The following is a 22,490-nucleotide window of genomic DNA, read 5'->3' as shown; positions in this document are numbered from 1 at the left end:
ATTATGGCAGGAGTGTTTGGCTGAATTGCGAATGTTTAATGCACGCTCATTTGAGACACACACACCTTATATGTTGAATAGGTAAGCATGTCTTTTATAACAGTATAGGGCGCCAAGGAGAGCCCTGTTTACATATTGCACTGAATGTGCAAATGCTTGGGAAAGGCAGCAAGTGCAATTATTTTCTTTTCTGTCAGCAATGCCAAAACACTGCAGTGGGCTATTTTGAATAATTGCCAAAAAGTTTGGTGTATGTAATCTTTACTATTTAAGAAATGTGATTATACCTATTGTAATTGCGGACGATTGTTATAAGCCTGTACTGCAGACTGGTCTGATCGAGAATTCGCAGTAAGAATCGCGTCCTGGTTCTGAAATCGTCGGGGTAGCGCAACTTTCAGAGCAGGCAGCCTTCTGTTATTTTGGGGCAGAAATCAAAGATCTCAAGTAAAACTTGTTGCTGGACGAGTTGGTGCATAGTTTCTTAAAAACAACAGGGTGTACATTGGCCAGACGGTGCGCTTAAATGAAAGGTCAAGAGAGCCTGAATGGTCGATGGCGACCGGAATAGGTTCTAATTTGCCGCTTCATTAGAAGGGCTGCGGTGGGGGCTCGGGTAGTCCTATCCTTGAGGAAACCGTGGTTGTAGGTAGGGGGGTGCGAACGTGTTGCCCGCGAACTGAAAGAAGCATTTTTGATTAAGAGGCCTGAATTGTGTCAGTGGTGCGTCGATCGTTCTGTATATGGCAGAAGAAGTGTTTTTCGAAATATTTGCATGAGCAAGCAACGACTGTACGAGTATCGGCTTTTTTCTGCTGTGGTCGCTGGTGTTCAGGGCTTTAATCCAGTTCTAATATCCTAAAATGTGTGTTATGTTTTCTGGCTTTTTGATATCACTTTCGCCCTTTCGAATTCCATTCAAACATGTTATTAAGGCGAAAGCCTTTAATGTCACATCGTTGTAAGCAGCAGTTGTCGACAGAAATGTCACGCTTTTCAATTGGTCGAAACGGCCATGACGTCACAGTGCGCGAATTCCAAACGGGGCCAATTGTACTTTGGCTAGTCACCATGCAACCAATTGAAGGGATAGTATAGTGATGCTCCATGTAAGTGGTACTGAGCTTAGTCAATTGCTTAATTACCCAATTAGCCTAATTAACTTTTCTAGTCAGGCCATATAAATAAATAAAACCGAGTAGGAAATTGATCGAGCTCGGGTATCGAACCCCGGTCTTCGGCGTGCGAGACGAGCACGCTATCCACTTCGCCATGCCAGCTCGATGGCTTGGAATGAACAAAGGCGCGTCTAGTGAATACGGTGTCTTCGCTCACTCCCATCCTCCTCCCTTCCCTTCCGGCGAGGTTTAGGTGTCCACCGAGATATGAGAGACAGATACATTTCCTTTCCTCAAAAACCAATTTACCGACGAGGGAGGCGTACAACCATCATCATCATCATCATCATTTATTTACCCTTAAGGGCCCTTGGCTTAGGGCATTACATAAGGGGGGGGAAAGGTCGTTTCATAATCAGTGGTCAGTGAAATCAACAAGAAATACAAAGTACAGGGTACATGGTCAACATTAACATTATCAAAATATTAACATGAGAAAGACACAGCAGCTCAAGAACAACTTGAGATAAGAAAAAAAACATAAAAACAAAAAAAAAACAAAAAACACATGCACACACTCGAATGCACAACAAAAAATGCACACACATGCACACAACCGAATGGGCAATGGCGTTCTATGGACTCCCTGGCAGCGTTGCAAGATGCTGTCGCGTTCCACTCTTAGAGGCGAAGCTTAACATCTTAACCACACATCAGTGACCACACTTTAGGTCAAAAAAGTGCCCCCCTGAATTTTGACGGGTGTTCACCGAGATATGTGAGACAGTTACTGCGTAATTTCCTTTCCTCAAATACAATTTTCATTTCCTTCATTACGGGCCCTCTTTGTCTTCTTTCACTCCCACTTCCTCCCTTCCTCTACGGTGCGGTTCAGGTGTCCACCGAGATAACAGAGAATTACTGCGCAATTTCCTTTCCTCAAAAAGCGTTGCGTTCAAAGGGCAAGGCATCGCGCCGAACGGGTGGTGGTGCACCCCCGCCCCGCCATGTGGAGCTGATATGGGTGCCTGCGCACTCCGGGAATCCCGGAAACGAGGCTGCCAACCTTTTAGCCCGAGGTTCTTTAAACCGGGCTCAGGTGGCCTCGGATCGGGGATTCACGAAGGAGCGCATGCACACATTCAGTGAGCTGACCCAGGCATACAGAGCCTCACGCCAGCTCTACCCCCCGCCCCACCCCTCCCTAGATAACAAACACGCAACACTCTGGCGCAGACTGCAGACACACTCTCTCCCCTCACCCCTTACCCTAGCCCACTATCATCCATCCTTTCCCACTCCCGCATGTGCCCTATGCCCTGAACCCTTCGCTTCTTCCCTCCACATCCTTTCCCTCTGCCCGGCGGACCCTCCCCCGCGGGACCTAGATAACCTCAAGACCTGGGAGGACTGGGAGACCCTGCTGCGCTCAGAGGACCCGGCCGTGCAGACCATCGCCACCGGCCGTGCTGCCAGTGTTATGGACCTCAGGAACATAAACACTTGAGTGCAGTGGGGTCGTGCGGGGACCCTGGGGCGTGCCCCGAATTCCTTTGTAAATAAAGTTTTTTCTCTCTCTCTCTCTCTCTCTTTCTCTGGTGGTGTTCCGTGGACTCCCTGGCAGCGCTACAACAAGCTGTCGCGTTCCACTCCTAAAGGCGAAGCTTAAGCGTCATTAATTAGCAGTTAATTAGTATTCAGACATTAATCTGTAATTAACCAATAATTAGTGATTTGTCATCACTTAGTAATTAGTACTCAATTACATGTGACGCCACCAGTGCCACAAAAGCAGCGAAAGTGGTTCAGAAAACTTTTTCGCCTCTACGCACTTTAGACAGTCAAAGTTCCCCCTGAATTTTTTGGTCTTATACAACACGTCACACCTTTTCGTTGTTTTCCTTTTTGGTTTAAAAGAATCTTCAACTCTCTTATCGCTTTTAACTCACCTCGTGTCAAATGGTTTCTTTTATCATTTTATCATCTTTTACCGACTTCTGACATTTACTGCACCTAATAGGTGGCGTGACGATGACCGCATATATTCTGTGCGTCTTGCAATAAAGAATTCAGTTGTCAGTAGCGCGTCGTCCTGTCTTTCTTCCTCTTGATTGTTTTTGTGTTGCGCTAACTTTTTAACGAAATCACAGATCGTTGTGAGAACGTAGCATCTAGCGAGGAGGAGTACTCGATTGAGATGTGAGGCGTTCGTCAGTCTCTTCGGCAGGAAAGGCCCAAATACGCATTGTTTCCAACGAGATCGCTTCAGATGATCAGAGTCGCCTTCGATGTTGCAAGTTTTGTCGCAAATTGGTTCGTGGCCCTCAGGGTCGGCTGAACCGCGATCTTCGACGAAAATCCCGCAGAAAAAGAAACGTTCGCGCCTCGAATACGCGACAATTAATACGGGTAATTTCTACCGCAAGATACCTGCGTGTTTCGGTACAAACACATGCCTGTACCGCCGCACGCGATTAGACGGGAGGCAGTGCCGGGAGCGCCAATCGGAGCGCTCCAACCGTCCGGCTCATCCGCAAGCAGCTAAGTGATCGTGGAACGCCTTTCCGCCCCACGCCCGGGCGGAGGCTTTTGTGCGGAATCCGCTTTTTGTGCGGAATCCGTTTTTGTGCGGAATCCGCACAAAAACGATCGTACGACGGCCTTACGCTAGGTAAAGCCAGTTTCGGGGTGGCCCCAAGTTTCAAATTCAAATCAATTTCATAACGAAATCCCATTTCACGTTGCCAACAGATAAAGCAAAGGAAAAGAAAAGTGTATAAGTGGCCGATGAAGAGCGAGAGCTTCGAAAGCAAAGGAAAGGCGCATAAATGCTCCCCCCCCCCCCCCCCCCCCCCCCCACTCCCCCCAGTGGACACCGCAGTCGTGTTTTAAGGTGGCGGTAGTGTTCATTGGCGTTGGCGTTGCGAACGTTTTAGACTCCGATGATTTTAAAGAAAGGAAGTGCGCATAACTGGCTCCCTGGGTCAGTGGACATCTGAATCGCGCTTTTAGGCACGTGGGGTGGTGAGAATAGATATGAGCTGCATGCGTTGGCGCTGACAATGTTGTGGCAGGCAGTCGGCACTGCAGCAATAGGTTCATTTTTGGGTGAGCACACTCCACGTGTACTTACGCGGTGCGCCACAACTTTCGTTCACTCTCTAACCAGGTTTTCCAGTATTTGAACCGCAAATAATTTTTCGACTTGAAATTTTTGTTGCTGGCCTGTGACATCAATGCTCGTGTCCACTGTGTTGAACGTCTACGAAGTTTAAAGATAAAAACGCACAGGTGTGCAGAAAAAATGAAATATATAAGTAAATAAATAACGTGAGAAATTTCAGAGAATTTTTTTCCTTACTACAGTTGGTCTGCATTATTTGTTGATAATTCCATTACCATAGCCATGTTTATGCGCTATCTGCAGCATATTCATTATTACTGCTTCCCTGCAGCTGCGGGAGTGCACAGCTGACCGTTAATGACGCAGGTGTTTCGTTACTGCTGCTGACCTGGCATGCGGCGCGGCCACGCTCCTGGTTGTGGGGGCGCTGATTGTGACGCTGCTGGTGCTCACGGAGGGCGACCACCACGGATCACGGAGCCATCAGCTCGAAGCGGTCATTCGGGGTCCGTTCGGTGTGCTCAGGGGTGTCGCCCTTCCCGTGGCCGGTCAGGGGCACGCGTACGCTTTCCTGGGCGTGCCGTTCGCCCAGCCACTGAGGAAGCGCTTCACGGCGTCGGTGCTCCGAACGAAGGGGCCCAGCAGCGATCAAGGCGGCTTCCACGTGAGGCTTCTTCTACCCAAAATTCTATATCCCAGCTAGCACTTACGTTGTTGCCGCGAGAGCTGTTAGGGAACCGCTTCCTGGTGCTGCGGCGCGAACGTAACACGAACACAACCGAGGAAGAAGGGAAGCGAATGTGAGGAAGCTGCACCGCGTCACTCTGGCTGCTTAGCTGGAGTGACGTCACGTATTACTTTACTTTGAGCGCCACGCTGAGCGGTCGGAACGCAGTGCCGTGGCGAGTAAGAGTAGCACAAAATTTCCGAGCGCACGAGGACGAAACGAAGACTGACAGAAAGGACACACACCACAAACGGCGCTTTGTGGTGTGTCCTTTTTGCCAGTCTTCGTTTCGTTCTCGTGCGCTCGGAAATTTTGAGATATGTAACCAACTAGCCCGTCAGTCCGTCCTGAGTGAGAGTATGTCATACCACGCACTATCTATTGGAGAGGATAAATAGCAGTGAACATGATTACTATTACACCGGAAACAGCTAGCTGTTAGTGAATGTAGCGTTACACAGAATGATGATTACCATGAGGTAGTGGTGGTGGTGGTGAAAACATTTATTAAGAATGAACAGGAGGTATGTTTGGATCAGCCCGCAAGGGACCGATCCTTACAAACACTAGGTGAAGGTCCCTAGCATGGGACCCCAGTGGCGGTGGCCGCCGCCCGGGCGCGCCCGACTAAGGCTTGTTGGGCCTGTAAGTCGTGGCAGCCGAGCAGGGTCACCTTCCAGTCCTCCCGGGTTGGGTTGAAGATGGGGGGAATAGCGGGGTTGGAGGGGCAGGCCGACACCATGTGATATGTGTCAGAAGACACTGCACTACAGTGCGGGCAGCTGCCGCTAAAGGAGGGGTCAAAATGTTTTAGTGCTGCCGGGCACAGCAATGTATTGGTGAGAAGGCGGAGAAGGAGCCGCTCATCCGCCTTCTTCAGGCCTTTACATGGGCTAGGGTAAAGGCGATGACAATTTTGATAATATGTTGTAATATCTTTGAATGTATAGACCGGATTAAAATCGGGTTCCTTATCGGGTGGGGAACAGAAAATAGGCCGGTGAGAGAGCGCGCGGGCGGCTGCGTCCGCTGCCTCGTTTCCTGCCAACCTCTGATGAGCAGGGGCCCATATAACGTAACGGTGTTCGGGGTCCGTATCCTGTATGCAATTTTGGTAGACACGATAGGCTAGGAAGGGAGTGCAGCCTTGTTCGACGTTCCGACAGGCCCCTCGCAAGTCGGTGATTATGTATTTTTGAGAGCCATCGCGACCTCTTTTGCTTGTCTTGCACTGCGGGCTCGGAAGGTGAGGCCGTTAACTGTGTTGCTGTTGCGAACAACCGCGACCGTGTACCATCCCCCGAGGTGAGGACCGGAGGTGTCCACGTAATATAGACCTGTTTTGTTGCCATAATGTCGGGCTAGCGCTTCCGCTCGTGCCAGGCGCCGACCATTATGGTCTTCGTGTGACATGTTTGCAGGAAGAAGCTCCACCTACGGAAACAAGAGGAGGATGCGCTTGAGGTCATCCTTCGCAAAACTATTAAGCGTGCCCTTGACCTCCCCATCACTACTTCAAACAGCCGGCTTATGGCTCTTGGGGTGGTGAATACTTTCCGGGAGCTCAGGGAGGCGCACCTTACAAACCAGTACACGCGCTTGTCGCTAACGGAGTCGGGTCGCCGCTTTCTTGCTCGACTCCATATCCAACACACCCCTCCAATGGAAGACAGGTTTCGCATCCAAGAACTGTGGAGACGTGCCCTCCACATGCGGCCTCTTTCAGCAAACATTACCCTGAGGGTTATTTCACAAACCTCCCGGCCACCAATGTATCGGCGCTTGTACGCGGCTGAACTCTTCGCATACAGGTGTGATTAAACTCTTAGGTTTCACGAAATCTAGACAGGCCGGGTAGTAGGTTCATGTCGAAAGAAAAAAGATCGCCGGCCAAAGGTTGTTGCTAAAGAAAGATGTTTCGTCTTCCGCACGGAAGCCTTGTTCAGTGAACGGAAAGTAAAACGAGCATTAGTAAAATCAGCTTTTAGGCAAGTTGGTTGCTTAGCTTGGACATAAGGGCAGCGCGAAAAAAAGACAGCCTCATAGGGGAGGGAACACTCAAGACTCGGAGTTACGCTGCCCTCATAACTGCTTTTTAAGCATGAAATGCTTTTAGCCCCCGTTGTCGGCAGTGTGGTGACGTCACGCCGAGACCGAGATCCACTCATCCGGGCACTGAAATCCACTCATCCGGGCACTGAAATCCACTCATCCGGGCACTGAATTCCCGTCATCCGGGCACTGAATTCCCGTCATCCGGGCACTGAAATCCACTCATCCGGGCACTGAAATCCACTCATCCGGGCACTGAATTCCAGTCATCCGGGCACTGAATTCCAGTCATCCGGGCCCTGAAACGAGAACATCCGGGTACCGTACGAGACTCAACGAGACTTAACGAGACTCTCTAAGCCCTCCTACGCGACCGGCATGCAAGCACCGGTTGATCTCCAAACGAGACAAAAAATAACTGCTGCCAGTGCCTTCTCAATGTTTATCAGGATATCAGTGGAGCTGTGGGTTTGATAATGCACGGAATTATAATTTCCGATTTCTAATAAGGCGTGCAAAAAGCACATAAATGCCACGTTACACTTCGTTGTCATACGTGATCCGGGGGAGAAGCGCTGCGTTCAAAGGGCAAGGCATCGCGCCGAACGGGTGGTGGCGTTCCTCCCTTCCTTTACGGTGCGGTTCGGGTGTCCACCGAGATGGCAGAGAAATACTGCGCCATTTCCTTTCCTCAAAAAACCTTGCGTTCAAATGGAAATGCATTGCGCTGAACGGCTGTCAAACCTTCTGCTTTCGGGGGTATTTAAACATAAATACCCCCGAAAGCAGAAGGTTTAAACATAAATACCCCCGAAAGCAGAAGGTTTGACAGCCGTCGCCGTAGCTCAGAGGTAGAGCACCGGACGCGTAATTCGGAGGTCGTGGGTTCGGATCCCACCGGCGGCATGTGGTTGTTTTTTCTTCTGCTTTTCTAATCAATTAGCTTTAAGCGATAATATATTCAGTAATATTCTAACTTGATCAACAGCAAGAAATAAATAAATTAATTTAAAAAAATATCCCCTACGCCCCTTGGTTTCTGTGGCTGTTGGCTTCTGTCATATATATATATATATATATATATATATATATATATATATATATATATATATATATATATATATATATATATATATAATCGCTGCTTCATTGATTTAATACACTACTGTGCGGCAGCCAGCCTCCCTCAAGAGCCGGAATGCTAACGTATGTTAACATTGCAAGAGCGGGGTGGGCTAGTTGGTGCTTCATACTGATCAATTGGCGCTACAAGGAACATGCACAACATACGCCAAGCCAAGAGCGCAGGAATATGCGTCTGACAATCGTAGCTTGCTCCGAGTGTGGCTTTTTTAGAAACTGGCGGGCGAGGATGTGCTGCCGCTCATGAAACTTCCCTCAGCGCGGTGCTGGGGATCGGAGTTCGGGGTCGCTACTAGCTGCTGCTGCTGCTGCTTGACGGAACCGCGGTCAAGTGAACACCCGTTCCCAACAGTACTGGAGCGCCATCGAGTGAAGGAGTAGGGTGATGGGAGAAAGATTACGAGTGGGTTTATTTACATTTTTACAAGCGTAAGAGCAAACGGGAGAGACCTCTTGCTCTGCTTGGAAGATGCGGTCTTCCCTTTCTGTTGCTTCGGTGAGGTACAGAATCATTCGCGCGTGTATCCTGACCAGTAACTTCAGCCGAAAATTTACGAGGTCCGATGCGGCAAGATTTGGCTTTCCCTTCTGCCTCATTTCCACCAGTGCCAACATTAGCACCTGTGCGCGCACGTGAATTTAGGGCCTGACATTTGAACCGTTTCCTTTTGGTTCTTGTCCTTTTCCTTTTTCGCATAGATCTTTCCGCGGGCGTAGCATGAACAAAGACTGTCTCCTCCAGCCTTTGACATGGCTTGCCTGATCCATCCTTAGGTGGCAAATTGACCGCTTCGCCTTCGCAAGAGATGGTCCTGTCTACATAGCTGACAGACGGACCTTCAGCTGCCCCCGAGTTGTGCAGTTCGCTATCCTGAAGGCAGTCCTCCGCCGCTTGCTTATCGCTCTGACTGCTTTCCTCTGAAACGCCCTGCTCGTCTAGAATCGGTCTCTCGTCCTTTGTCTCAGCGTGGCTTTCAGTAGTGCGTTTTAACCATCAGCTTCACACTCTTCATACGCCACCTTTGCCAGGGTAGCGACAACAACACTGTTTAGTTTAGTGACGCCGCACTGACGCTTTAATTCACAGTTGCCGCGAGTCACAATCCCAGAAGGGCTCCCCTTTGTTCACCTTTGGAAACCTCTACCTTTAGGGAAATTATCCCTTTTACACTCGTGCCGGTTAGTCGCCTGTACAGGCCCTTTTTAGTGTCCTCGCGCTTAACTGCCACTGCACAACCGCTCTTCGGAACTCCCTTTTTTCTAAACCGTCTAAGCTGGTTCGACTCCGTTTCTCTGCGCTTAATCGCAGGTTTGCGACCATCGAACTGGGCGACGTTCTGTTTAGCTACTATGGGGACTGTCTCTGTACGACGCCATCCGTACCCTTTCCACACGTTTTCTGCATGAGCTCTGGCGGAGTTGCACTTAGCTAACTCTGAGAAAGGTCTCTCTAGCCACTCTACTTTGACCTTGCTTTGTCGTGTACCATCCATGCCGGTTGTGCGCCATTTCGCAATCCTTTCTTACGGCGTCACGTCTCTCTAACTCGGCGATGGACTGGAACGTTGAGGACCTTGTCTAGACGGAGATAGCGTCGCTAATTTCTACTTCTTTCCCATTAAGCCCATTGGGCATTGCGAGCCGTCTTTTCTCAGCCTTGAGTTTAAGCTCTATTAGCTCCGTGGCTAGTTTCACTGTAGCCTCTTCCCGAGCTCTTTTACGTTCCTGCAGCTTTGCCTTTAGTTTCTTTATTTCCGTTTCCTCAGCTCTTTTACCCTCCTCTTCTTTGACCCATCAGTGCGTATTATTCCAAGCAATTTCAAACTCACCCTCTTCATCTGTTTGAAAACTTTGGATTGCTTGATTGATATCCGAATCTTGCGCACTTTCCTCCGCATCCGCTCCTTATTCATCGCCCAAGCACAACAGTTTTGTCCTGGGAAACCTCGTCAGGTCTACAGTCGCTGCCTTCAAATATTTGTTTTCCTCGCTCATGGTGATTCTGAACGACTACCCCTGTGCTACAGACGCAAAAACATCCGATCAACCAGCAGTTCAAATTGTTAACTCAGAATGTGAAGCCTGGAGGATCCAAAGCAAGAACCAAGCACTCACCCGCATATGCAGCACCATGCCACCCGGTAAAACACACCGCTGCCAACCAGTTAAACATACAAAGATGCGACTGCGCATCGGAATCCGTACTCATTCCAGTACTCGCGAACTGTGTCAGTTCTGCACCTGTCACTATCTTCTATAGACAAAGCTGCCACACCTGTTCTCTACAAAATTCTGTAGCCTCACTTCATTCGGTTATTTCCAAATACCAAAGTCGGCTAACTAAGCACTCCAGTAAACACGAGTACGCAAAGGGCATAAAAACACGCACTTTCTTTCCCTTCGCAAGGCATTAGCTACACTTCCATTAATGTAGCCAGAAGACCCTGGTATCTCCACCAAATTTGACACGTCTCGATCTACTAAAGATACAAAAATATTCCATCACAAAAACATTCTTGCCCTGAACGGTTCCACATGAGCAAGCTGCACGTCGTCGAGAAGGGAGTCTTCGCTGCACTTCTGTAAGTGCTCTCATAACCTGGTAGCACGGCAAGCTGACATTCATTTCTAACCTAGTGAGACAAAAAGCTATGCCGAAGTTAGAGAAAGCGCAACCTTATTCAATTAACTCAAAACTTTTAGCCCAAAACAAAGTAGTCTTTCCATGCACGATTTCGCACACAAAAAAGGAATGAAAAAAAAAAAAACAGCTACTTCGAATGTCTACGTGGGGGTGAAAGCTGACACCTCCACTGAGTTGAAAGGATTAACCCTTCGGACTCGGACTTAGCCTTAGTCGCTTTGGGACGTTAAACCCCATAAACCATAAACCAACCTTCGGACTCGCCCGCTAGGGTCGCGCTCTGACTGATGGCACTGCTATCATTGCGTGACAAAAGGCCACTGAAAAAACCAGCTCCCTCCCCCGCTGTCGTCTCCGCGCCCCCTCGACGCGCTCAGAAAGCCTTGGTAGCGCATACATAGTCGAGAACCGGCTCTTGGCGGTGCCGACTTGACCGCGGTTCCGTCAAGCAGCAGCAGCAGCAGCTAGTAGCGAGCCCGAACCCACCTCCCGAACAGCGGAAAAATTGTTTTTCTTCCCGGAACGTCTCCGCCTTCGGCTCGGGGGTGATGGCTGTGAGCTGCGTTCGCATTTCGCGCTCGAACATCATCTTCGCTGCGGTCTGGCCTGTTGCGCTGTGAACCGTCGTGTGCTGCTTGAAGAGAAAGCGCGCAAGGCAGCGCTTCGGGTACCCTGTCTCATCTCTTCTAGAGGAACGTTTTAGCTCGGCTGCCTAGCGCTCGGCTTGTCGCGCTGTCGCGGGGTGGCAGGTGGCCGATGTGACTGATGCGATCCCGTTGTCGCGATAAAACTTGAGAACCTCCACAGAGACAAACCGTGCTCATTTGTGCGACACTACCTTGCGGTAAATGACGACCGTTGCGAACAGTGGTCGGAGGTTGTCAATGACTTCTGTCGAAGTCGTCTGTCCTATTTGCCTTATCTCAAGCCACTTTGTGCATGCATCTACCACCACAAGGAAGGTGCAGCCCTCAGTTGGCCTTGCAAAATCAATATGCGAGGTGTGCCGGGGTGTGTCTGGCTTTTCCCATTCTGGAGCATGAGCTTTCGGCGGGGCGCTCCGGCTGCTCTGGCAAGGTTTGCCGTCCCAGAATTTCTCCGGTGGCTGAAATCGCTCCTGGAGCAATCAGCTTCGCCGCGCCGCTTTCCGCTCTGATCGGCATCAAAAACGAAGGAATCCACTTCGCTTCTAGATTTTTGAGCAAGTGTGAACGGGCCTTTAGACGGTGGCGACACCGGATTTTACGCTCGTTAACGCTCTCGCGTTCAAACTCTGGTTCCAAGGTATCGCGTCAGTGTAGCAGTAGTAACCGATGGGTGGTTGCATTGTTGATTACCATGGAAGGAAGAGGGCGTGACGAGAGCAGAGGTATGCTAGTGAGGAGGCGGGGTTTCGTTGCCGCAAAAGGAAGATGGAGAGTGTGGCGAGATGGGAGGAATGCGATACCGGTGGGCGGTTTTAGGGGAGGACGGCAAGGACTATGTTTAGGATTCAGATGCATTACCGCAGTTATGCTCTGTCCAAGCCACAGGATAGTTAAGCCGGACTACTTGTGACGAAGGATGCACAATGTGGCTACTCTCGACGGCACTAAACGACAACTGCAAAGGACGTAAATCACACTGATAAGCTCTGTCTGGAGCACAATTGTTAGGCTGGGTGCTTCTCTGGATCCGCTGCTGAGCACTCAGTGGAACGTTCACTATCGACCTCGGCAACTGCGAAATAAGCGGGATACAGCCTTGGCGCCGCGACCACTTATTGGATTCTTTGTTGCTGCAGGTGGCTGTGGTGCTGAACGCCTCGCACACGCGTCCGGCCTGCATACAGCCTCTGCTGCCTGGAGACAAGCGGGCCATATCCGAAGATTGTCTCCACCTTAACATCTGGACGCCGTACCCGAACTGCACCGAGCGCAGTCTGCCGGAGTGCGGAAGCCGCACCATCCTTTTCTTCCTCCACGGGGACAACTTCCAGGAAGGCGGCAACAACGACCCTGTGCTCGATGCCCGGTGAGCGTTTAGCGCCACTTGCAGCCTAGCCTCTCTTTCGGCGTACTTTCTCTTCCCGCGGCTATTTCGGGGTCCTTAAAGGGTCAGTCTACTCACCGAGATGAGTGTATAAATAATGGCATATTCTGGTAGTTGGAACCCTATAGCATCAATAACGAGGGGTCTGCGCCCGGTTTAGGCAGGAATTTATATTTTATTTCGGCGTTGAAAGTCGCGTAAAAAAGCATGGTGGCGACCCCAAACGTTCATTTTGTTCAAGAAAGTGGTAGTCTTTTTTTGTAGAAGCATAAGTGAATATACTACGTACCATTTGTATGCCCCAATGTCAGAGAAACGCACGTTTTGTTCTAGTAAACTGTAGAAGGCGTACCGCTCGCTTTTTCTGTAAATCACATGAATATTTATAGTTACACGTACGCAAAACGCAGGCACATTCCCATCTTTTAGTTCAGCGTATGCTAGCAGAGACGCAAAATAAACAGCCTATAGTGGCGCCATCTGGTCGTCAGGACGGGAATCATTGCTGTAAACAAACGGACTCTCCACTTAAGCCTAGGAGCGGCAGAATCGTCACTCTAATTATTAAAATAAAGCAAATTTATCTCTTATATGTTTTCTTATAGGCGAGATGAGACGAAGCGAAAGACAGGCGCCCCATTTATGGCCAGTGAACGCACTGAAAAAGGCAGCAACAACGAGAATTCAGTCCGAAGCGAGAGGTCCGGCTTCGACGGGCGCCGCCATGTTTGTCGCCGCTCGGCGGAAATCCAGATGGTTGCCAGATGAGACTACCATCTCATACAGATGTGTTCCCACATTAATAAATTCTATTTTAAAATGTTCTACCGCACTCCTTGGCACCACAGCTGGTTAAACGGTAATTTGAGTAAATAGCTATCGGTTGCCGCAAAGAAAATATGGTCGATAAAATTCAGTAGACTGACCCTTTAATGCTCCGATTGTCATCTGCGTCGGATGTCTACGTAGACAACTGTATCTAGCATTTTAAAATTGAAATATGTTCAAGCCTGCCCATGCCACACCTTCACTTTGGAAAGGGTGCCTTACTTCTCCGAGTCCACATTGAGATATCTGTCGTAAGTAAAGAGGGACCCCATATGGAACCATCGCAGTCGCATATCAAGAGGGAGGGGATGAGCCCTGATGCAACCATGAGAGTGAGAGCACCTTTAGACTTGAGTCAAGGAGACGACCAGGCTTGGTTTCGGTGAGGCTGCATGCTGCTAGACCGTAGTTACACCAGAAATTAGGTCATCATCATCATTTCATCATTTATTGAACCCTTAAAGATCCCGTCTGGGACATTACATAAGGGGGGGGGGAAGACAGTGATGTGAAACAGTCATACAAAAGCATGTAAGCATAGAAAAGCATAACAAAAGAACAAAAATAACAAGAATAACAAATTTGACGTGAAATTAGCGTCAGGTGATTCAAATAGAACAGAATATATATGGCAAAGCAGTAGTATATAAATTACACATTAAAAAGTACGGAAATGAAATAAGTGGGAAAACACTTGGGGGGGGGGGGTGTCGCAATAACACAAGCAGTTCAAATTGCACTCAGAGCATCGCGAGGGAAGTAGCTATAGTTGGATCAAGTGGTCTGTTATTAGCTGCCTAAATCTGGTGGGATTAGTTTCGATGACAACGGTTTCAGGAAGATTGTTCCATTCCTCTATGGCGATGGGAAGGAAAGATTTGTTGAAAGCGTTGGATGAACCATGCAACCGCTGAATGCTGAGGGAGTTGAATAATCGGCGAGATGAGCGTAAGGGAGCAGATAACAAAGTTTGGCGTAGTGCAGGGAATTTAAAGTATAGTTTGTGGAAAAGACAAAGAATTGATACTTTTCTGCGGAATGCTAATGGTTCAAGGCCGAGAGACGATTTTAGGTTGGTAACGCTGTGTCGAGACGAATACTGCGACGTTATGAAGCGCGCTGCCCGATTCTGGATAGCTTCGAGCAGTTGTATTAAGTAGGCCTGGTGAGGGTTCCATATTGCTGAGGCATATTCCATTTTAGCGCGAATGAATGTTTCGTATGCTTGTTGTCTGATTGGTGGGGGGGACATTGATAGTGATCTTCGGATAAAGCCAAGTGCTCTGGAAGTGCTTGCGCAAAGTTTGATAATGTGGTCTGACCATGTTAATTTGTTCGTTATTTCGACGCCAAGGTACCTGTAAGAATTCGTTACTGACAGCGCCACAGAGTTCAGGGAGTACTGGAAATTAGTAATGGAACGTTTGCGTGATATATGCATGCATTTACATTTCGAAATATTAAGCTGCATGAGCCAGTCGGAGCACCATTTCTGTATTTTATTTAGGTCGTCCTGTAATAATTCCTGGTCAGTGTTATCAGATATTCGGCGATAAATGACGCAATCATCCGCAAAAAGACGAACAGATGACGAGATTCCAGATGGCAGGTCGTTGATGAAGATTAGGAAGAGAAGTGGAGCAAGGACGGAACCCTGGGGTACACCGGAGATAACTACGGTAGTTGCAGATGCGTGATTAGCGATGACGGTGAACTGCGAGCGATTAGTCAAGAAGCAGCGAATCCAGGAAAAGACTAGAGGGTCGAGTGACAGGCATGCGAGTTTACAGATGAGGCGTTGGTGAGGAACGCGATCAAATGCTTTAGAGAAATCTAGGTAAATGGCGTCTGTTTGAAATAAAGAATCTAGACTTAGATGAAGATCAGTTGTGAATTCGAAGAGTTGAGTTTCACATGAGAAGCCTGCCCTGAAACCGTGCTGTTTGGGAAAGAAAAAAGAGTTTTTATCGAGGTGGTCTGCAATATTGGAGTACAGTATATGCTCAAAGAGTTTACACGAGATGCATGTTAATGAAATAGGACGATAATTCGAGGGGTCAGAGCGGTCACCGGTCTTAAAAACGGGCACAACTTTGCTTGTTTTCCAATCGTCCGGAATTTGGCCGGTCTTTAGAGATTGGTCGAAAATGAGCTGTAGGATTTGGCTAGACAGTTCTTTGGTTCCTTTGAGGATTTTGGCAGGTATGTTGTCGGGTCCTGGGGAAGTAGACGGCTTGAGATTTTCAATGAGCTTAGAAATTCCCTCAGATGTGATGGTAACAGGTGGCATTGAATCAAGATTAAGTTGCGGTAAAGTAATCATGTTGTCCGGTGGTTCGTGGGTGAAGACTGAGGTGAAGTAGGAATTCATAGTATCAGAGCGTTCGGAAAGCGGAACGTGTGTGCCATCTTGTCTTTTCAAAGAAATGTTGTATGAGCTGTTTTTGTTGGGCGTTATCAGATTCCAGAATTTCTTCGGGTTAGAGCGCATAATGTCTAGGAGATCATGATTGTAGAATTTTCTTTTAGACGACCGTAATAACTGGGTGTATTCGCGAAGACTGGCGAAGTATTTGTTCCATTTCACAGATGATGTAGAATTTTTGGCATTACGGAAGAGGCGTTTTTTCTTCCGCGATAATTTGCGCAAAGCATTCGAAAACCAAGGCTTAGTGGCGTCGCCGCGGATGCATATGAGTGGTACGTAAGCGTCAATGAGCGACAAGAGTTTGTGCTTAAAAAGGCACCAGTTTTCATTAACGGATCTCGTAGACATGGATAGGAGGAAAGCAGCGAAAAATTGTTCGATGTCGGAGTTCACACTGGCTAAGTCGGCATTACGATAATCGCGGATGTATTTGACGGAAGGTTGGTGGGCGGAAAGTTCAATGGTTAGGTCGAAAAACAAGAGACTGTGATCACTGAGTCCACTAGATTGCGAAAGTGATTGGATTAATTCTGGACTGGAGACAAGAATGAGGTCAAGGATGTTTGAGCCCCGTGTTGGCTCATGAACTGCTTGGAAGAGGTTGAATGTAAGGACGAGTTCAAGGAAGTCTTTAGATTGGCGAGACGATGCTGTCAAAGCTTCCCAGTCGATATCCGGGTAGTTGAAATCGCCACAGAGTATAAAATTGGCGTGGGGAAGTCGAGAATGCAGGTCTTGAAGCACACAGTGAAGGTCCGTAATGAAAGATTGATCTGTGTCAGGTGCTCGATAGCATGCAATTACTAGGTTGGTACGAGACGGAAGACAGATTTTAAGACATATTATTTCGCTGCGGCAATTAATCTCGATTAGAGCGGATGGAATGTTAGATTTGACAAGAGCAAGAATGCCCCCTCCCCTGCGACCTATTCTATCTCGCCTGTAGAAATGAAAGGACCGGTTGTCTTGCAACAGTTCTGCGTCTTGAATATCAGGTGTTAGCCAAGATTCGGTAAATACTGCAATGTCAGTGTTATGATCATCAAGGACGGTTTCAACTATTTCTTTTTTTGGCAGGTAACTGCGTATGTTGGTCATCAGGACAGAAGCTTTCTGATAAGTTGCGGTAGGACGCAAGCGTTTGGATGGTTGAACCTGCGGTAAGAACGGGACACATGGTGCCTTGGCTAATCGCTATGGTTTAAGTTCTACAATGGAATCCGTTTCAGCGTTGAAAGTGAACTGTCTTTCGCCGATAAGTAACTTGTCGAAGCGGATCTTAAATGAGGCGTTGCTTTGTTGGCCGTAAGAAAAAAAGTTTTTTCCTCGCTTGTCGAACTTTCGCGGAATAGTCCTCACGAACTGAGAATGAGGTATCTTTAAGTTTATGCCCTGCAACAAGAATTCTTGATTTATCTTTAAAATGTGCCAGTTTAACAATTATTGGGCGGTTTTTGTCTGTTTGGAAACGGCCCAGTCGATGCGCGCGTTCGATGTCTTGGCTATCTATAGTAATGTCTAGGTGTTCGGAGCAGAAGGAAATAATATGGGCTTCAGACTGTGCCCAACTTTCGCTGGGCTCATCCTGAAGACCGAGAAACAATAAATTCGAGCGGCGCAAGCGGTTTTCAGCGTCGTCGCACTTGTTTGTTAATGCTTTTACGTGTGAAGAAAGTCTGGCCAAGTCGGTGTTATTTATAGGTGCAGCTACATTTTCCGGATTAGATTCGACTGTTTTTTCCAGTGTTTCGACCCGCGCTGAAAGACGGCGGACTGAGTCTTCAATGTTTGTTTGAGCAGAACGGATCAAGGCAAGCTCTGCAATTACAGTGCTCTGAGAGGATTCAATGCGTGATATAGCTTCGAAAATTGATTCTAGAGACGGCGGAGCTTTGCTTTCGGTCGGGCCTGGGTTCAATTCGACGTCTCCAGATAATATGAGCAGGAGACAAGTCAGGTGGACGTTGAGGCAGAAGGAGCAAGCAATATACAGCAACCTTTTGCAACAGTCAATGGCGTCAATGGGGCACGACACCGCTAGCAAGAACGGGTCACTAGAGCGGCAGGAAGCGGCACAGGGTAGATAACTAACCTGCAGTAGGTGAAGAAAGGGCGATTGCATGACGAGTTCCGATGCGGTGGCGTGCCCCAAATGGCCCCAGCGATACAGCGGCTTATGTAGGTGGCGGGTTCCTGTGTTCGTGCCCGGTTGCCAGATGACAGGCTGGTCCACCGCTGGAAGCAGCGGATGCAGGTCAGGGTGGTCGTTGTCGAAGAAGTCGTTGTCGGCAGGCAGCCAGGAAGACACGGTGGCGTCATGCGTCGCGAAAAAGCCTGAGCTTTCGGCGCTGATACTTGAAGTGGCGGGAAGCCATATCAGGATAGCCTGCAGTAGGTGAAGAAAGGGCGATCGCATGACGAGTTCCGATGCGGTGGCGTGCCCCAAATGGCCCCAGCGATACAGCGGCTTATGTAGGTGGCGGGTTCCTGTGTTCGTGCCCGGTTGCCAGATGACAGGCTGGTCCACCGCTGGAAGCAGCGGATGCAGGTCAGGCTGGTCGTTGTCGAAGAAGTCGTTGTCGGCAGGCAGCCAGGAGGACACGGTGGCGTCATGCGTCGCGAAAAAGCCTGAGCTTTCGGCGCTGATACTTGAAGTGGCGGGAAGCCATATCAGGATAGCCTGCAGTAGGTGAAGAAAGGGCGATTGCATGACGAGTTCCGATGCGGTGGCGTGCCCCAAATGGCCCCAGCGATACAGCGGCTTATGTAGGTGGCGGGTTCCTGTGTTCGTGCCCGGTTGCCAGATGACAGGCTGGTCCACCGCTGGAAGCAGCGGATGCAGGTCAGGGTGGTCGTTGTCGAAGAAGTCGTTGTCGGCAGGCAGCCAGGAGGACACGGTGGCGTCATGCGTCGCGAAAAAGCCTGAGCTTTCGGCGCTGATACTTGAAGTGGCGGGAAGCCATATCAGGATAGCCTGCCGTAGGTGAAGAAAGGGCGATTGCATGACGAGTTCCGATGCGGTGGCGTGCCCCAAATGGCCCCAGCGATACAGCGGCTTATGTAGGTGGCGGGTTCCTGTGTTCGTGCCCGGTTGCCAGATGACAGGCTGGTCCACCGCTGGAAGCAGCGGATGCAGGTCAGGGTGGTCGTTGTCGAAGAAGTCGTTGTCGGCAGGCAGCCAGGAGGACACGGTGGCGTCATGCGTCGCGAAAAAGCCTGAGCTTTCGGCGCTGATACTTGAAGTGGCGGGAAGCCATATCAGGATAGCCTGCAGTAGGTGAAGAAAGGGCGGTTGCATGACGAGTTCCGATGCGGTGGCGTGCCCCCATTGACCTGGCGTGCCCCCATTGACCCCATTGACCAATGACCTGGCGTGCCCCCAGGTCATTGTTAAGAGGGCCGATTATAACTAACTCCTTATGTCACAACCATCGCTCGTCCACCGGCTGCCTGGCGCAAGCCGTTGAGTCACAGGGGCCGCTTTACGCTTCCCTGTGGCCTAAAAACGAGCATCGGACAACATTTATTTCTTAAGGTCGGTCAGACCGTGCGTGGTGCACGTGTGTCGGTGCGTCGGTCATCGAGAAGGAACTCAAGAGGTTGAGGGTGTAGCACAAGTCTTTACTTACAGGCAGAGAGAAACACATAAAAGGTAAAAACGAACAGAGGAAGTAGCAGAAACTATACAGAACAAGAAACGCGACAAGCAGGAGACGGAAAATACAAAAATAAGCTAATCCAATTATAGCGACCAATAAAGCTTACAGTGCATTAAATGTAGCAGTGCCCCGCCGCGGTGGCTCAGTGGTTACGGTGCTCGGCTGCTGACCCGAAAGACGCGGGTTCGATCCCGGCCGCGGCGGCTGAATTTCGATGAAGGCGAAATTCTAGAGGCCCGTGTACTGTGCGATGTCAGTGCACGTTAAAGAACCCCAGGTGGTCGAAATTTCCGGAGCCCTTCACTACGGCGTCCCTCATAGCCTAAGTTGCTTTGGGACGTTAAACCCCAATAAACCAAACCAAACCAAATGTAGCAGTATACAAAATATTGCGCAGGTAGGAAAAGGAAAAACTCCAGCGGACAATTCACATACGGGGCCGAGGCTATGGCTCCGGTTCGGGTGGCTGTCGATGCGGTGATGGCTCGAAGGCGGCGGGCCTTGCGCGATGGAGCGCGCGTGCCAAGGCGCAGTAATTCGGCCTTCCCCGCCCACAGGCACACCACCCAACCTCTTTAGCTGCCGTCTCCTCCCGACTGTCCTCAGCTCCCTGCAACCCGGACGGGCCGGCAGCCAGCATACTTTTTTCCTTCCCTTCGTCTTCGGGACGCTTTTTTCAACGCGGTGACGACGGGACAGAGAGGACGCATTAATCCGCGAAGCTCCCTCGGAGCACCGCGCGTTACGGGAGGGCAGGCGGGAACGCAAAAGACGTATGTCTTCCGTGACGGCCGCCGCCGAGTCGGCCAGGCCTGCTCTCTCAACTTTCAAAAAACAGCGCACCCTCACCACCGCCCTTGAACTTGCTACGCTTTCTGAAACTCCAGTGTTGGCTTCGTTCGCCGATGGCCGAGCTCCGAGAGAGACGTTGACAGATCCCCAGCAACAGCCGTGCTGCGAGCCTGTCACAGCGCTATTTGAACTACCCCTCTGCCCTCTCCCGATGAGCCACGTCCCGTTGGCCTGTGAAACAGCCCCCCGCTAAAGAATATTATCCCATAATATTTTTCTGGGCACAGACCAGCGGCAAACGGCAACCAACAAAGATAAGATGGAAAAACAGCCTTTAACAGTCTTTAAACAGTCTTTTAACAGTCTTTAAAAGCCTTTAACAGCTTTTAAAGCCTTTAAGCCTTTAACAACCTTTAACAAAAAGAACAGCAATGAGCACTTAAAAGTGGCTTACAAGTTACGACCTACATACATACAAGCGGCTATTCAATTACTTCATCCTCGCACTGTCATGACAGTCCCCTCACACACGCAAGAGAATCTGCACTCGATCTTGCGGGCACTTGTCAGTTCACGCGCACCGAACTGCACTCACTCTGGACGCCCACATGAAGTCCAATTCTTGCATCACATGACACATGTAACACCGTAAGAACATTCACCCTACATTTATATTACAACACAACACCATCACACTGGGTACAGACAAGAATATACAAAAGATTACTGCATGGGATTGAGATAGCTGACACACAGAAAGGAAAACTGACACTAGATAGGTGTGACAAAAATCTAAACCACCCGCCTGGGCCAGTTAGCCTCTCCGGCTCATGTAGTCTGCCCCGACGTTATCAGTGCCCTTGATATACTGAACCCACAATATCAATGGCGACTCTCTCAGTGGGCGGCTGAATGACTGGAACCTTCACAAGGGGTGCCTTTCGTGTGTGGCCTCTGGGAGTGGTCCGCTGGCAGGAGTCGCAGGACGAGACGAAACGTTTCTCGTCGGCCGGCAGTCGCGGCCAGAAAAATTCACTTTGAACTTTGCGCACTGCTTTGCTGGCGCCCTGATGTCCTCCCATTACTCCGCCGTGAGCGAGTTCGAGCACTGCTGTCCGAAAGTACTTGGGAACGACTACTGTTATGTATTCCCCTCCAAATTTAGACGTGAATTTGCGTTGGAGAACTCCGCCTTGGAGAAAGAACTGGTGGCTATCTGGTGTGTAGCACCTGAGCCACTCGGTAAAAATATGTGCGCAGCGTCGGGTCACACTTCTACTCTTGGGATATGTCTTCAAGGCTTACGTTTTCTGAGTTGCCCGACACTGTCAGCCCCATTAATTGTCCCTTCTCCCGGGCTTACCCCCTCGTCACCATGGTGTCTGCCTGGCCATCATCTATATCTGCGGAAGCTGCTCTCCCATTTTCTTCGGTGGCGCCCGCCTCCGCAGCGCTAATACTCCCTGGTGGCTCTAACCCTTTTGAGGACGGCATCATCGCAGCCATCGCTTCTAGGTTCCAACTGGGATCTGGGTCGGCGGCATGTCTGGCTCCTTCAACGTTGCCTAATACGAGGTCGTAAAGGGGATCCTCCATACACTTCGCACGGAGCCGTCCCTTGAGGTATGGGGTGTCAACGTCGGCCCAAGCCTCTGGAAGCATGAGAACCAACCGATCGAGGAGGTAAACGGGGTAATTGAACCCGCTGAGATTGTCATCTTCGACCAGGCTCCTCTTCACTACCACCGTGTTGCAGCCGGTATCTCTAAGTGCTCGAACCCTTTCGTTACCGACCAAAACGGTCACGACAGGAATTCTTTCAGGAAAAAGGGAATCATCATAGAGAACCTGTCATTAAAAACACTAAATTGTTTGTTTCTGTCATGTATCTCTCCACATCCATAAAATTATGTAAATGCTACAACATGACACATGTGGTGTGCA

The 22,490-nt window shown here is 49.5% G+C and overlaps 1 protein-coding gene across 1 annotated transcript in view; it reads left to right on the top strand.

Moving 5' to 3' along the window:
• LOC149367653 (acetylcholinesterase-like) overlaps positions 1–22,490 on the top strand; it is a 176,860-nt gene that overhangs the window by 68,124 nt on the left and 86,246 nt on the right. The window contains exons 2-3 of the mRNA XM_089575250.1: positions 4,609–4,906; positions 12,592–12,821. Coding sequence (XP_089431376.1) covers positions 4,609–4,906; positions 12,592–12,821 — 528 coding nt within the window. The remainder of the gene's footprint in view (positions 1–4,608; positions 4,907–12,591; positions 12,822–22,490) is intronic.

Source organism: Amblyomma mixtum, chromosome 1 (genome assembly GCF_055824585.1).
Source record: "Amblyomma mixtum isolate Tamu chromosome 1, ASM5582458v1, whole genome shotgun sequence".
Lineage (NCBI taxonomy): Eukaryota > Metazoa > Arthropoda > Arachnida > Ixodida > Ixodidae > Amblyomma > Amblyomma mixtum.
This window is presented reverse-complemented; position numbering and strand designations above follow the sequence as displayed.